The sequence below is a fragment of the Gopherus evgoodei genome, chromosome 13, assembly GCF_007399415.2.
Source record: "Gopherus evgoodei ecotype Sinaloan lineage chromosome 13, rGopEvg1_v1.p, whole genome shotgun sequence".
NCBI lineage: Eukaryota > Metazoa > Chordata > Testudines > Testudinidae > Gopherus > Gopherus evgoodei.
Genome location: NC_044334.1, coordinates 27,389,702 through 27,402,591, shown reverse-complemented (window position 1 = coordinate 27,402,591; position 12,890 = coordinate 27,389,702). Strand labels below are relative to the sequence as shown.

The following is a 12,890-nucleotide window of genomic DNA, read 5'->3' as shown; positions in this document are numbered from 1 at the left end:
GCAGGCTTTCCCCCAAATTCCCTGCCCCACGTCTCCTTCAGGCTGGCACCAGGAATGGAAAGTTTCAAGCCACAAGGGGGATTTCTGGGAAAGCAAACTGAGACGTTTCGCTGGCTGCTGAATAACGACAAGCTTCTCTCTTTCTTTGTCCGTACCCCGGAGAGAGCACGAGAATGAGGCGTTAGCTGACACTATTGGTCCCCACAGCCTCTTGAAATCCTCATTTCATTTACCTGCTGCCAGGGCTTAGCAAAGTGCAGAGTCTCTCAGCCTGCAGCAAGATGCCCGGCAATTCTAGGGGAATGGTTGGGGCCGAAATCTTTTTGTTCATTTAGTGTGGCCAGTAGAGTGACTAATGGTCCCGTCTTACTCCGCAGATCAGCTTCTGCTGGATTTGCAGTCAGTCTGCTCATGCCACTGACGTAAACAGGCTTTGATTCCTCCTTACTCCGGTTATCCCTGTGGAGCCAGCCCAGCCCAGGCCAGGCCAGAAAAGAGGCAGCTGGAGTCTGTTCTGGATTAGGCATCATCAGTAGCATTGTTAACCGTGTTCGGATTGCATAGGCTAAAGTCTGCTTCCATTAAGGGTCCCGCAGTTAAACATCTGGGGCTGGCCCGGGTCAGTTGACTTGGGCTTGTGAGGGTCAGGCTGTGGGGCCGTAAAATTGCTGTGTAGACATTCAGGCTTGGGCTGGAACCTCGCAAGGTGTGTTGGGGAAGTCTCAGTCCCAGAGCCTTGCATTATAAAGAGCCTGGAAGGGCCAGTCACTTCAGGGTTCATTTATTGCTTCCTGGGGGAGAGGTGGAGTTATGTGTGAATCAGAACCCTGAACCAGCGGAAAAGTCCACATGTCTCATAACCAGCCTCTGCTCACTCGCTCCTGGTGACAGCTCCAGTGCTTGACAGTTCAGAGCCCCAATACTGCTGGGCTTGGCAGTTCAGAGCCCCGGCACCGCTGGGCTTGGCAGTTCAGAGCCCCGGCACCGCTGGGCTTGGCAGTTCAGAGCCCCGGTGTCCCTGGGCATGGCAGTTCAGAGTCCTGGCACCACTGGGCTTGGCAGTTCAGAGCCCCGGTGTCCCTGGGCTTGGCAGTTCAGAGCCCCGGTGTCCCTGGGCTTGGCAGTTCAGAGCCCCGGCACCACTGGGCTTGGCAGTTCAGAGCCCTGGTGTCCCTGGGCTTGGCAGTTCAGAGCCCCGGCACCACTGGGCTTGGCAGTTCAGAGCCCTGGTGTCCCTGGGCATGGCAGTTCAGAGCCCCAGCACCGCTGGGCTTGGCAGTTCAGAGCCCCAGCACCGCTGGGCTTGGCAGTTCAGAGCCCCAGCACTGCTGGGGTTGCCACATCAGTTATGAAAGTAAAAAAATTGCTTGAGTCCCAGCACCTCTTTAATTACAAATTAAGCACTGGCCAGCCCCTGTAGCTAAGGAATGGCAAACACACCAGACCTCTCTCTCTGAGCCTACCCAGATTCTGCTGCCTCCTTGTCTAGGCAGGAGGCCTCCTCCCCACCTCTGAGCAGCTGGGTATCAGACTCCGTGTCAGTCACAGGGGAAGGTGTGTTTGATTGATTGACCAGAAGTTGCTTTTGTTACAAAGCTACGTGTGCAGGGTGAAGCAGGTAAGGATAAGGACGGAAGTCATGCAACAGAACAGACACGTTCACCTGAATAGGAACAAACTTCTACCAAGGAGAAGAGGCACTTTGCAGTGGGAAAGCCATGAGAGGAGGGGAGGGAGAAGCCAGGCTTTGCCTGTCCTGAGCTCAGCCAGGCGGCTCTTGGAATTGTTGCCTCTGGAAGCTGCATCAGTGCTGGCTCCCAGCCCCTTTCCCTGGGGCCTGCCCAGGCCTGCGTGTTACAGGGTGCTTTAGGGGGTTCTGCTGGAAATTGCTCGGCTGTCTCTTCCGTTGGAAGCTGACATTGTTTCCAGACTGAGACGGCTAGAGATGCTGGCACGGCTACTGCGTTCTTGTCTCCCTGGCCGCCTCGTCTCGGAATCGCATGGTCGGTGGCAGCAAGAGCAGCAGCACAGGCAGCAGGCACTATAGACTCCCGCGGGACCTGCTGGGTTGCTTCCCCTGCCAGGGCAGACCAATGTGCAGATACAGAGCCCATGCACAATGTGCTGGGGAAGCGAGCGTGCAAATGATGCTCGGCTGCTGTTGCTGACTGTCGTGCAAGGGCCCTGCACTGCTCTTGGGGCCGAACCAGGGGTATTCAGACCTACAGTCAGCAGATGAGTATGCTGGGTGGGGCGCCTTGAAACTTGGGTTTGGAAGTGCAGTCCTCTAAGGAGCTACAGCTGGTATGTAAGCTGACAGGATGATGGCAGGAGGGGCCTGGTGACCGACCCAGGGACCCCTGCACCCTCCTCTTGGGCTCGGTGGCAGCTCAGTAAGTCCTGGTGTGTTGCTTGTTTCGCAGAATGTCCCCGCCAGTTCTGGGGTCCAGACTGCAAGGAAATGTGCAGCTGCCACCCCAATGGCCAGTGCGAGGACGTCACGGGCCAGTGCACGTGCAACCCCAATCGCTGGGGGCCCAAGTGTGAGAACGCCTGTCTCTGCAAGCACGGCAAATGTGACCAGAAGACGGGCAAGTGCACCTGTGAGCCCAACTGGTGGGGTCCCCAGTGCTCCAGCTCTTGCTACTGCAGCCTCAACTCCCAGTGCGACCAGCAGACGGGGACGTGCCTCTGCCAGCCTGGCTGGTGGGGTCGGGGCTGCAACAACCAGTGCGTCTGCAACAACTCGCCGTGTGAGCAGTTCACCGGGCGCTGCCAGTGCCGGGAGCGAATGTTTGGCCCACGCTGCGACCGCTACTGTCAGTGCTACAAGGGGAAGTGTAACCAGGTGGATGGTACCTGTACCTGTGAGCCGGGATATCGGGGCAAGTACTGCCGGGAGCCCTGCCCAGCGGGCTTCTACGGACAAGGCTGCAGGAGGCGGTAAGTGTGCAGGGCTTTGGGCAGGTTCAGGCCCCCATGCTGCACCGGGCCTTGCCCGCCTGGTGTTCTTGCAAGTTGAGGACGGTCCCTGTTTCACCTGCCTTGTGCAGTCACGGCTTGGTCCTGCCCATGATGGGATGGGAGGGAGGGGTGAGCCCCAGGCGCACGAGACTAGTGCGGGGGATGTTCAAATGATTGCTCATGTTCTGGGTTGTGCTCCCTGTTGGCATCTGTAGGTGTGGGCAGTGCAAAGGGCTGCAGCCCTGCACCATCGCGGATGGCCGCTGCCTGGCGTGTGAAGCTGGCTGGAACGGCACCAAGTGCGATCAGGCATGCTCCTCAGGCTTCTACGGAGACGGCTGTGAGAAAATCTGCCCCCTGTGCAAAGATGGCCACACCTGCAACCACATCAATGGCAAATGCTCGCACTGCAATCCCGGCTGGATTGGAGACAGGTGAGTGGAGGCTGCTTTGTGCGCAATCAGGCTGCACGCTCCTGTTTTTCTTCAACTGGCCAAAGCGACTAAGGCTACGCAGGAAGGCTGTGGCACTACCTGCTTTAGATATGTGGTCCCCTGACTCCTAATCTTTGCCTTAGCCACTAGACGATGCTGCCTTCCTCTGAACACCATTTAAAGCCTTCTTCCAGGATTGGCTCTCCCCTCCTCCTGGGGCATCAACATTCTGGCTCTTTGTGTAGCGCTCGGTCAACATGCCCCAGTCCTGCCATGGAGCCGCCCTGCTGGAAGCTCTGGTCAGTCACAGACTGACATTGTCCTGGCTGGTCAGAGCATTCTGGCCCCAGCCTGCTTCCTCTAAGGTCAGGAACTGCAAAATGTTTCCCTCAGTACCTGAAAGCCCCCAGCTTGCACCTTTGTTGCTGTGTGTGAGCCTGTGGGATGCAGCACCCCAGGGAGAAGCGTGTCGCCCTGAGGGAGTACAGGATGCATCATCTGAGCCCAGTACAATGGAAACACATCAGAAAAACCAAACCTGTTGCCCACTGGATGTTCCTGATTCTCTGAGGCCTGGCCTAATCCAGCCTGCAGGGAAACAGGGCCCTAGCACCTCTGACGGACCAAGAGAGAGAATGGCAGCACCCTCCTCGATGCCCAGAAGCTGCTGGCAGAGGACAGAACTGTGGCCTCTTGCCATGCATTGCAGAGGCTATGGTGAGCTCTTCCCAGCTCTGGCAGCTCTGGCTGCTTCAGGGCACTGCTCACTCCAGGGACCCCAGCTCCGTCAAGTCATTCCTTGTCCCAGTGCACTGAAATGTGCCCAGTGCTTGCTGCTACACTGGAGCAGGTGGTCTGTGTGGGCAGCTCCGTGGGGATGCTCATACAGACCCTTTCTTTACACTCCATGTAGTCAGTTCTGGAATTCACTGGGGGCTTGTAAGCCCAGCAAATGGGAGGATCGTTAGCAGGAAGACGAGTCGTGTTTTGCTGGGCTGTTGTCTAACCGGATGGGTCACTGTCTCATCAGGTTGGCAGGATATCCTGTCCCACCTCTAATCCTGGCAGAAAGTGCCATCCAAGCAGCTCCTGCTCTGCGTTCTCTGCGGAGGAATTTATGGCTGTGCCTGGGCTCCAGCTAGAAGCCAGTCTCAGAGCGGAGCATGGGCAGTGACCCGTGGGGACGTCCTGGGGCATAGTGTGGGCAGTGGCTGGGGGGACGTCCCTGGGGGCCAGTCTCAGAGCACAGCATGGGCAGGGAATGGTGGGGAAAGGTATCTCAGGCAGAGCATGGTTAGTGAGGTGAAGAGAAGGAGAGTGTCCCAGGATGGTGTTGAAGGCTCTGCCAACTCCTGTCTGTGCTGTGTGGTCTCGAGAGGTGCCTCTCTGCTGCAATCACAGCTTCACCTACCAGACAGGCTGTAATCCGGTAGTAAGAGTGCCAGGCCAGCACTAAAGCTGCCTCCCCCAATGGCCACGGGTTCCACCAGTGATCATGGCACCTGCATTCACAATGTGGAGCTCTCAGAGCGTTTGTGGTGGCCTTGTGCTTTGAATCCCGGCTAGCGTGTCACGTGGGCAGCACTGTGGGCTGGGGTTGACGTACGCTGCTGCTTTCCCAGGAGGTCTAGAAAGAGCCCAGCGTGTGGAGAGAGGCAGCAGAACGTTTCCTTGTGCTGCCCACATACCTCACAAACATTGTGAGCAATATGTGACCCTGAGCCCGGCACTCCCTGCATGGAGCCAAGGGTCAACTAGCTGAGGTGGAAAATGGCCTGGCCGCCCCCCACAGCTAAGCTCAGTCCTTCTACCGGCTAAAGGCTCCTGGTGACTCCGTCCGCACAGCCCCTGTACTCGGAACAGGGAGGGACCACGCAAGGGCAGTGGCTTTGCAGCACTCCAATGTGTTTGTCTGGAGAGTCCAGCAGCTGCACCAGGCTGCCTGACCCTGCCAGCATGGCTATGCCAGCTCCCAGGGCGTGCTCTCCTCCGGTGCCCGCCCTGTGACCTGCTCCTCTTGGCCCTTTCCTAGGTGTGAAACCAAGTGTCGCAACGGGACATACGGCGAGAATTGCGCCTTTGTGTGCAGCGACTGCTTCAACGGGGAATGCCACTTTGAGACGGGCCGGTGCCTCTGCCGGGCAGGATCTCACGGCGCCTAGTAAGTAACTCTCGTGTTTCGCGCTCTGTGTGGCTGGGCGTGCTGGGTGCTCCAGCCATTGCAGACAGGTCTGGATAAACACACCTGGATTTGGGCACAGGGGTGGGGCTGTCTCTGACATCCCCAGGAGAGGAGGGTGTAGGTGAGAGTCCAGAGGAGTATGACACTGACCGGTGCTTAATTTGTAGTGAAAGATGTGCCAGGGCTCAAGCAATTTACTTTCGTGACTGACATGGCAAACCCAGAGGTGCTGGGTCTATGAACTGCCAAGTCTAGAGGTGCCGGGGCTCAGCCTTAGGAAGCACTGACAGTGTCCCCTAAATAATCTCTTTGGAGCCTGCAGAAGGAGGACGGTGCCTTTTGATTGGAAGCACAACTCCCTCCAGGGGGAGCTAATTGACTGCTGTTCGTTTTTGTACTAGCTGGGGTGGCAGGTGAAAGGGACTCTGTATGTCTCAGATCAAATGAACCCGCAATGTATCAGTGCAAAGTTATTCTTATTTCTTCATTCCCGGCTTCCATCTGCTTGAACCCCATCAATGAAATTATCTTGAGCCTGTTTCCTATTTTCAGGTGCAGACCAAGCACTATATATTTTTCTTTTTCACAAACCACCCCTTCCAGGCTGCCCGGTGTTCATCTAGACATCAAGCAGAATTTGCTGAAGAATATACCTGGATTTTGTGTGATATTTTCTGTTTGTTGTTATGCTGGTTTTCACTGGGAGATCCCAAAGTAGAGGGATAAACTGAACGCAATTCTTAATGCAAGAGAGTAATTGCAAGTAAAGCAATAGCTTACGTTCCAAACCCTTGTCATCTGCCTCCATTCCAGAGACAACTCAGTACTGTTGCACATTCGTTATGATCCTTCATAAACCTTGTAAATGTATGACTCGGAAAAAGCCCCGAGTACACCAGTGCCGCTTTTAGACTTTAAGGTCAGAAGGGACCATTATGATCTGACCTCCTGCACAGTGCACGCCACGGAATCTAACCCACTCACTCCTGTAAGAGTGTTCCACCCAGTCCAGGGAAGGTGGGGCTTTTTGTGTTTTTCACCAATCAAAAACCAGCCAAACACAAACCCAACAACACAAACCCACTGAGAAATTCAGCGGCAAAGCAAATAAACAAGCAGAACTCTCAGAAGGGTTTTGAAATGGAACAGAAAACACATCCTGTGTTGTTCATGTCACACGCACATTCATCCCTCAAACATAAACAGGCACACCTCATTCAACACGAAAAACCTGCCGTGCTGTGAGGAAAACACAAAAAGCCCAGAATCCACTGGTGTGCTTGGTTTGTAATTAGATCGAGCCAGATTCTGCTGACACAACGACAGTGGTGTCATGAGTCTGCCAGGTCCCACCCAAAGCACCTTGAATTGCTTAGGGAAGCCTCTCTGTAGAGCCCCTTGCTGTGGAAAATGTCCACTGTGGTTTTTCTCAAAGTCCTTCTGGTGGTAACTGGCTGAGAATATAGAGACATGCTCTTCCTGAGAGTTCAACCAAGAGTCACTGGAAAATTTTCTTGTCCAGTTAAGCAGCCGGGAGACTGACGGTGATTGCAGAAGCAGGTGTGAACTTCCACAATGTGCTTTAGGAGAGTGCTGGTTGTTTTTTCGGTTCACGGAGTGGTTTCAGCTAAGGATGATCCTGCGCCTTCTCTCCTCCCCTTCGTTATATTTCCATGGTCAGCCCTTGTGGTGTATATAACAACCTTGGGAATAATTCATGGTCACCAAGCTTTGCTAATAGTGATTCACTGCACGTTTTAACGGTAGGTAGTAAGTGCTCTAGTCAAGGATCCTAGGGGAGGTTTCATTCACAGGGTGAAATTATTACCTCTTGTAGTTTACCAAGCCTGAAGATTACTGGAAATTCAGGTTTCTCTTTCAATTAATTGGTAAGATCTCTGTCTTGGAGAGGCTTATCTTGAATCCTAAGAGCATTCCCTCTTCCTGTATGAGAGCAGATAGTGTTTGGAGGGAGGAGTATGAATTGCTGCACGTAATAGGGAGGGAGAAAAGCTGCCATATTCCTCGTTCTGATGGGAAGACAGGTTTAGTTGTTATGCGAATGACACAAAAATTAGAGGAATGGTAAATATTGAAGAGGACTGGTCAGTGATGATTGGGATCACTGGGTAAAGTGGGCACAAGCAAACAATATGCGTTTTAGTACAACTAAATATAAATATATACATCTAGGAACAAAATATAGGATAAAAGGTTTAGAAAACCTGACCTATGAGGAAAGGTTACAGCAACTAGGCATATTTAGTCTGGAGAAAAGAAGACTGATGGCAAACCTGATAATAGTCTTCAGAGCTGTTACTTACAGGATGGGGAACTCTATCCCTGGAAACAGTGACTCTGAAAGATTTGAGGATCATGGTTAAGGCTACGGTTTAGTCACGAGTATTTTTAGTAAAAGTCATGGACAGGTCACAGGCAGTAAACAACAATTCAGCCTGTGACCTGCCCATGACCTGTACTATATACCCCTAACTAAAACAGGAGCTGGGGCATCTGAGCTGTCCTCATGTCATTAGTTATTAGCTCTCCTTCCCTGCTAAGTAGAGGATCTACACTTCCCTTTTTCTTGCTCTTGCTCCTAGTGTATTTAAAGAACCTCTTCTTCTCACCTTTTATGTCTTTTGCTGATGTAACTTATTTTGTCTCTTTGTCTCTCTGATTTTGTCCCTACATGCTTGTGCTGTTCTCTTCCTCCTTTGCAATTCATCCATGTTTCCAGTTTTTGTAGGATTCTTTTTTGATTTTCAGGTCGTTAAAGAACTCCTGATGGACCCACATTAGCCTTTTACTGTTCTTCTTATCTTTCCTTTGTATTGGGATAATTTGCAGATGTGTCTTTAGTATTGTCTCCTTGAGAAACTGCCGGCTCTCCTGAACTTCTTTATCCCATAGATTCTCTTCCCATTGGACCTTCCTTACCAGTTCTCTTACCTTAATTGGCTTTTTTGAAGTCCATTGTTCTTATTCTGCTGCTCTCACTCCTTCCTTTCCTTAGAATCACCTTCACGTTTGCAACCAATTCCTCCCTGTTGGTCAGAGTCAGGTGTAAAATGGCTGTCCCCCTTGTTACGTCCTCCACTTTCTGGGACAAAAAATTGTCCCCCATGCATTCCAAGCACTTACTGGAAATGTTGTGCTTTGCCATGTTACTTTTCCAATGGATGTCTTGGTAGTTAAAGTCCGCCATTACTACCAGGTTCTTGTGCTTTGGATATTGTTATTTGTTCTAGAAATGCCTCATCCACCTCCTCTTCCAGATTTGGGGGTCTAGAGTATACCCCTCCCATGACATCACCCCAATTTTCACCTGCTTTTAGCTTTACCCAGAGACTTTCAACCGGTCTTCCTCCCTCCTCCTTCTGGACCTGAGAACACATGTATATATTCTCCCTTTTTCCTTGCCTGTCCTTCTTGAAGAAGTTATACCCCCCTATACCAATATCCTAATCATGAAACTTATCTCACTAAGTCTTTCTGACACCAGTTATGTCATAATTAGCTTATGTACCCATACGTCTAGTTCTTCCTGTTTTCCCCCACACTACTTGCATTTTTGTATAACAGAAATTTATGATGTTGAGCAGATTCCCTCCCTGATTTCCCTCTTGATGTTCCTATGAGCCTCTTGTAAATTTCCATGTCCCCTCCCCACTGCCCCCAACATTTAGCTCTCTCTTAGATTTTGTTTTTATGCTTACCTGTGACCTTTTGTCACCTGCCCCCTTTGAAAGTAATTTACAACCCACCTCAGCAGGTTGGCAAGTCTGTGTGTGAAGATGTTCTTCCCCTCTTTGGTCTGGGAAAGGATCAAACAATTAGAAAACCTGCCTTCTAGTGATAGACTCAAGGAGCTCAATCTGTTTAGCTTAACAAAGAGAAGGTTAAGGGGTGACTTGACCACAGTCTAGAAGTACCTACATGGGGAACAAATATTTAATAATGGGCTCTTCAATCCAGCAGCTAAAGGTTGAACACAATCCAATGGCTGGACATTGAAGCTAGATCAATTCAGACTGGAAATAAGGCACATATTTTAATAGAGTAATTACCCATTGGAACAATTTACTAAGGTTGTGGTGGACTCTCCATTACTGACCATTTTAAAATCAAGACTGGATGTTTTTCTAAGAGATCTGCTCTAGACATTATTGTGGGGACGTTCTATATCCTGTATGATACAGGAGATCAGACTAGATGATCACAATGGGTGCCTTGAATCTATATCAGCTGAGCCAGTGCTGATTTTGCTTTAGATTGGAGCAAGTCCAACCCAGGTGGAACGTAAAATTCAAAAAGTTGGAGGTAATTTTTTTTTCAATTTTTTTGAAAGGTGGGTTGTTTTTACTTATTTGAAATTTGATACCAGAAAAAGTAATCAGAAAATTATTTATTGGGGGGGGGTGTTTACCCCCCCAGCCTTCCCTGCCACCATTGTGCACATACAGTCTCTCCCTTTCTTCCCCTCCGCTTTTCCTTTTTTTTCCCTTCCTTTTTTCTATTTTCCCACTGGAAAAGGGAGAAACAACAAACTGAGAAACCAAAAAAGTCCTAGGAAGGTTTTTTCCTTCTCTGCCAAAACTGGCCCAGGAAGTGCTTTCCATTCAATCTAGCTGCGTGAATGACTTGCGTGTCTTGTGCTCCCCTCTTCGAATGAGTTCTGTCATGCAGTGCAACTCTATTGTGCAGGCTGCTGTCTGCCCAGTGAGCAAAAAATGGGGGCCAGGTTAGATTTTCACTCTTTTCCTAGAGGTTTTGTTTTTCACAGCAAATGATAATTCTCATGTGTAAGCCCAGGGCCTTACGTACTGCATAGATGAGCATTGTGACCATTTGTCTTGCTTACCCAGCTCACTGCATCTCCAGCAGCACCTGTAGTGAAATCACTTGTTTGTTTCAACTCTTCATTTTCCAGACTCCCCTTCAGTGATTGATGGAACCGCTAACCTGAGGGAAATATGCTGTCTGACTAATCACTGTCTGCCTCACCGCTCTGCTTTGCTTCCTCAAAACCACACCGCAGTGATTAACTCTGGACAGCCAGGTCGCCGATGCTAAGTGCTTCTTGTTGGCCCTTATTAAACAGAGTTGTGTTGATGTCTCCCTCAAAGGGTCTTATCAGTCAGACTGGGAGATTTACTACTAAACTGAGAAATAGCAGCCAGGATAGAAATAATCTCTCCTTGTCATTATGGCAGCTGCCAGAGATCAGGAGCAAAAGCTGCAGTACTGTCTCCAACCCTAGTAGAGGCATGTGGGCCATCGTCTTCTCCCTGAAGTTGGGGAGAGGGGCTGGTGGGAAGTTGCTGATGGCCTGGCACAGATCAGTGGGCACACATGCATGCACACCTATGCTGCAGCTTCGCAATTCTGATTCTCTTGATGTTTGAGGCATGTGGTCCAGTTTTGGGGCTGGGGCTAAGACACTCATGGCTTCCCAGATGTCCTGCTGCAGCCTGCATTCCCATGTGTCCCATGGAAACCGTGCTAGCCGTGGGGTAGAGATGGGCTTATGCTTCCAAGGAGGGCTTTGATGGCTTCCTTAGGGATCTGGAAAGCAACTCTGTGATTGACCGGCTGAGTCCAGCAGGGGGCGCTGGAACATCCCTTTTACAAATTGCACCATGTGGTTCCAACCCTGGCTGCGGAAGGTCAAGGCCAGAGTCATGTCTGATGCATAGCACCTGGCAGGGAGGGCTTTCAGGGTGCCCAGATGTTCGCTGACCCAGCAGAGCTGTCCAGCTTGCTTTTTCAAGTGGAGGAAAGGGGAAGGCAATGGTGTTTAAGTGCCAATGCCCCCTGCAGTGTCACCCACCCCAAGGGTTCAGGCCCCAAAATCATGAGATTGGCTTAAAAATCAGGCGCTTTTAAAACATGTTTTTGGTTTATTTATTTGCCTTTTGGTCTTAAGCCTGGAAGATTCACATTTTCTAGCTTTCTTCCTGATCCCCAAAAACTAGAAATGTGCTTTCTGTAAGTGGAAACTGAGAGTCTCTCATAATCACCTGACTCCAGAAGCTGGGGCTTTAAGCAAAACACCAGCTATGGTGCCGATCCTGTTAACATAAGAGTTGGTGACGCTGCCAGAGCCTTGTAGGGAAGAGCGTTGGGCTCAGTCAGACGTGCTTCTCCTGGTGTAGTCGCATTGTGGGGGCCCATTTCCCTAGAACCTCTCCAGCATACTCAGACAGGCGCAGGCTGCTTAGGGAGGCATGGGACACAGCATGCACAAGCCACGGGCTGCCAATGGAAGGTTTATGTGCACATGCTGCAGAGACTTGGTTTGTGTCCTAAAGCCACAAAGAACAAAAGTGTCTCCTAGCTGTACAGGTCCAGGCTACACTCACATTAGTGTAATGGGGTGAAAGCAGCATAGCCAGACTTTCCCCTTCACTTTTTGTGCACAGAGACAACCAGGTCCTTTTTCACCTTTCACTATGCTGATGGCTGGAAAGCAGGGTGGTATCGTGCTGGGTGGAGTCCTGCGCTGACCCTTCCACACTGTCTGCTCTCTTTATGAGGCAAGAGCTAGTTTTCTTGGCGCTGTTCTGCAGACTCACCTGGGATCTGACCCTCGTGGGCTGGGTTTTCTTTGATGTTCCCCCCTGGAGTGTAGGCCCTTCTAATTATAAGAGCATCTTAGACCTTTGTTTCAAGTCAGGCCGAGCTGATGTCCTGTGTGCTTGTGTCACATGGAGGACTCTGGTAGCTGAACGAACACCCTGACTCCAGAAGAGCCATCCCATCCAGAAGGCTTTGTCAGCAGTTTAAACCCCTGCCAATGGGTTAAATATAACTTTGGTCAGAAGTTACTCATTGCCCCTGGCTTACAGACTAACTTCAGAAACGGACTTGGCTTCACTTTGCTCAGGACAGAAAACTTTGTGGTAACTTTCCCGAACAGCATGTGGGAATTTCTCTGCAGGGCACCCGCTGACGTCAGTGAGGAGTAAACCTGCATTTATTGCTGACAGTAACGTTAAAGAAATACCAGTAATTACAAGAAGGGAAGCGAGCTGAAGAACAGCTTGGAGACTGTTCCACCATCACCATCCCCCTGGAACTGAAAAGCAGAGACTTAGGTAAAGGGTGATACCAAGATTACTGCAGGGGTCCTTCAGTCTCGCCTGTTGAAACAGTTCTTGGAGAAGGGGGATTAGACCCGGGTTCTCCCACCTCTTAGGTGGTGCCATAACCAACAGGCTACAGAGTCATTCACTCTCTGGCCTGGTGAATGTTGAAGTATTTATCCAGAGTGAAACCATTTCAACAGGAGAGATGGGGGCAGCCCC

The 12,890-nt window shown here is 50.8% G+C and overlaps 1 protein-coding gene across 4 annotated transcripts in view; it reads left to right on the top strand.

Moving 5' to 3' along the window:
- SCARF2 (scavenger receptor class F member 2) overlaps positions 1 to 12,890 on the top strand; it is a 99,738-nt gene that overhangs the window by 23,579 nt on the left and 63,269 nt on the right. For all 4 annotated transcript variants that reach the window (XM_030583441.1, XM_030583444.1, XM_030583443.1 and 1 more), the window contains 3 exons: positions 2,424 to 2,943; positions 3,180 to 3,398; positions 5,431 to 5,559. In XM_030583441.1, coding sequence (XP_030439301.1) covers positions 2,424 to 2,943; positions 3,180 to 3,398; positions 5,431 to 5,559 — 868 coding nt within the window. The remainder of the gene's footprint in view (positions 1 to 2,423; positions 2,944 to 3,179; positions 3,399 to 5,430; positions 5,560 to 12,890) is intronic.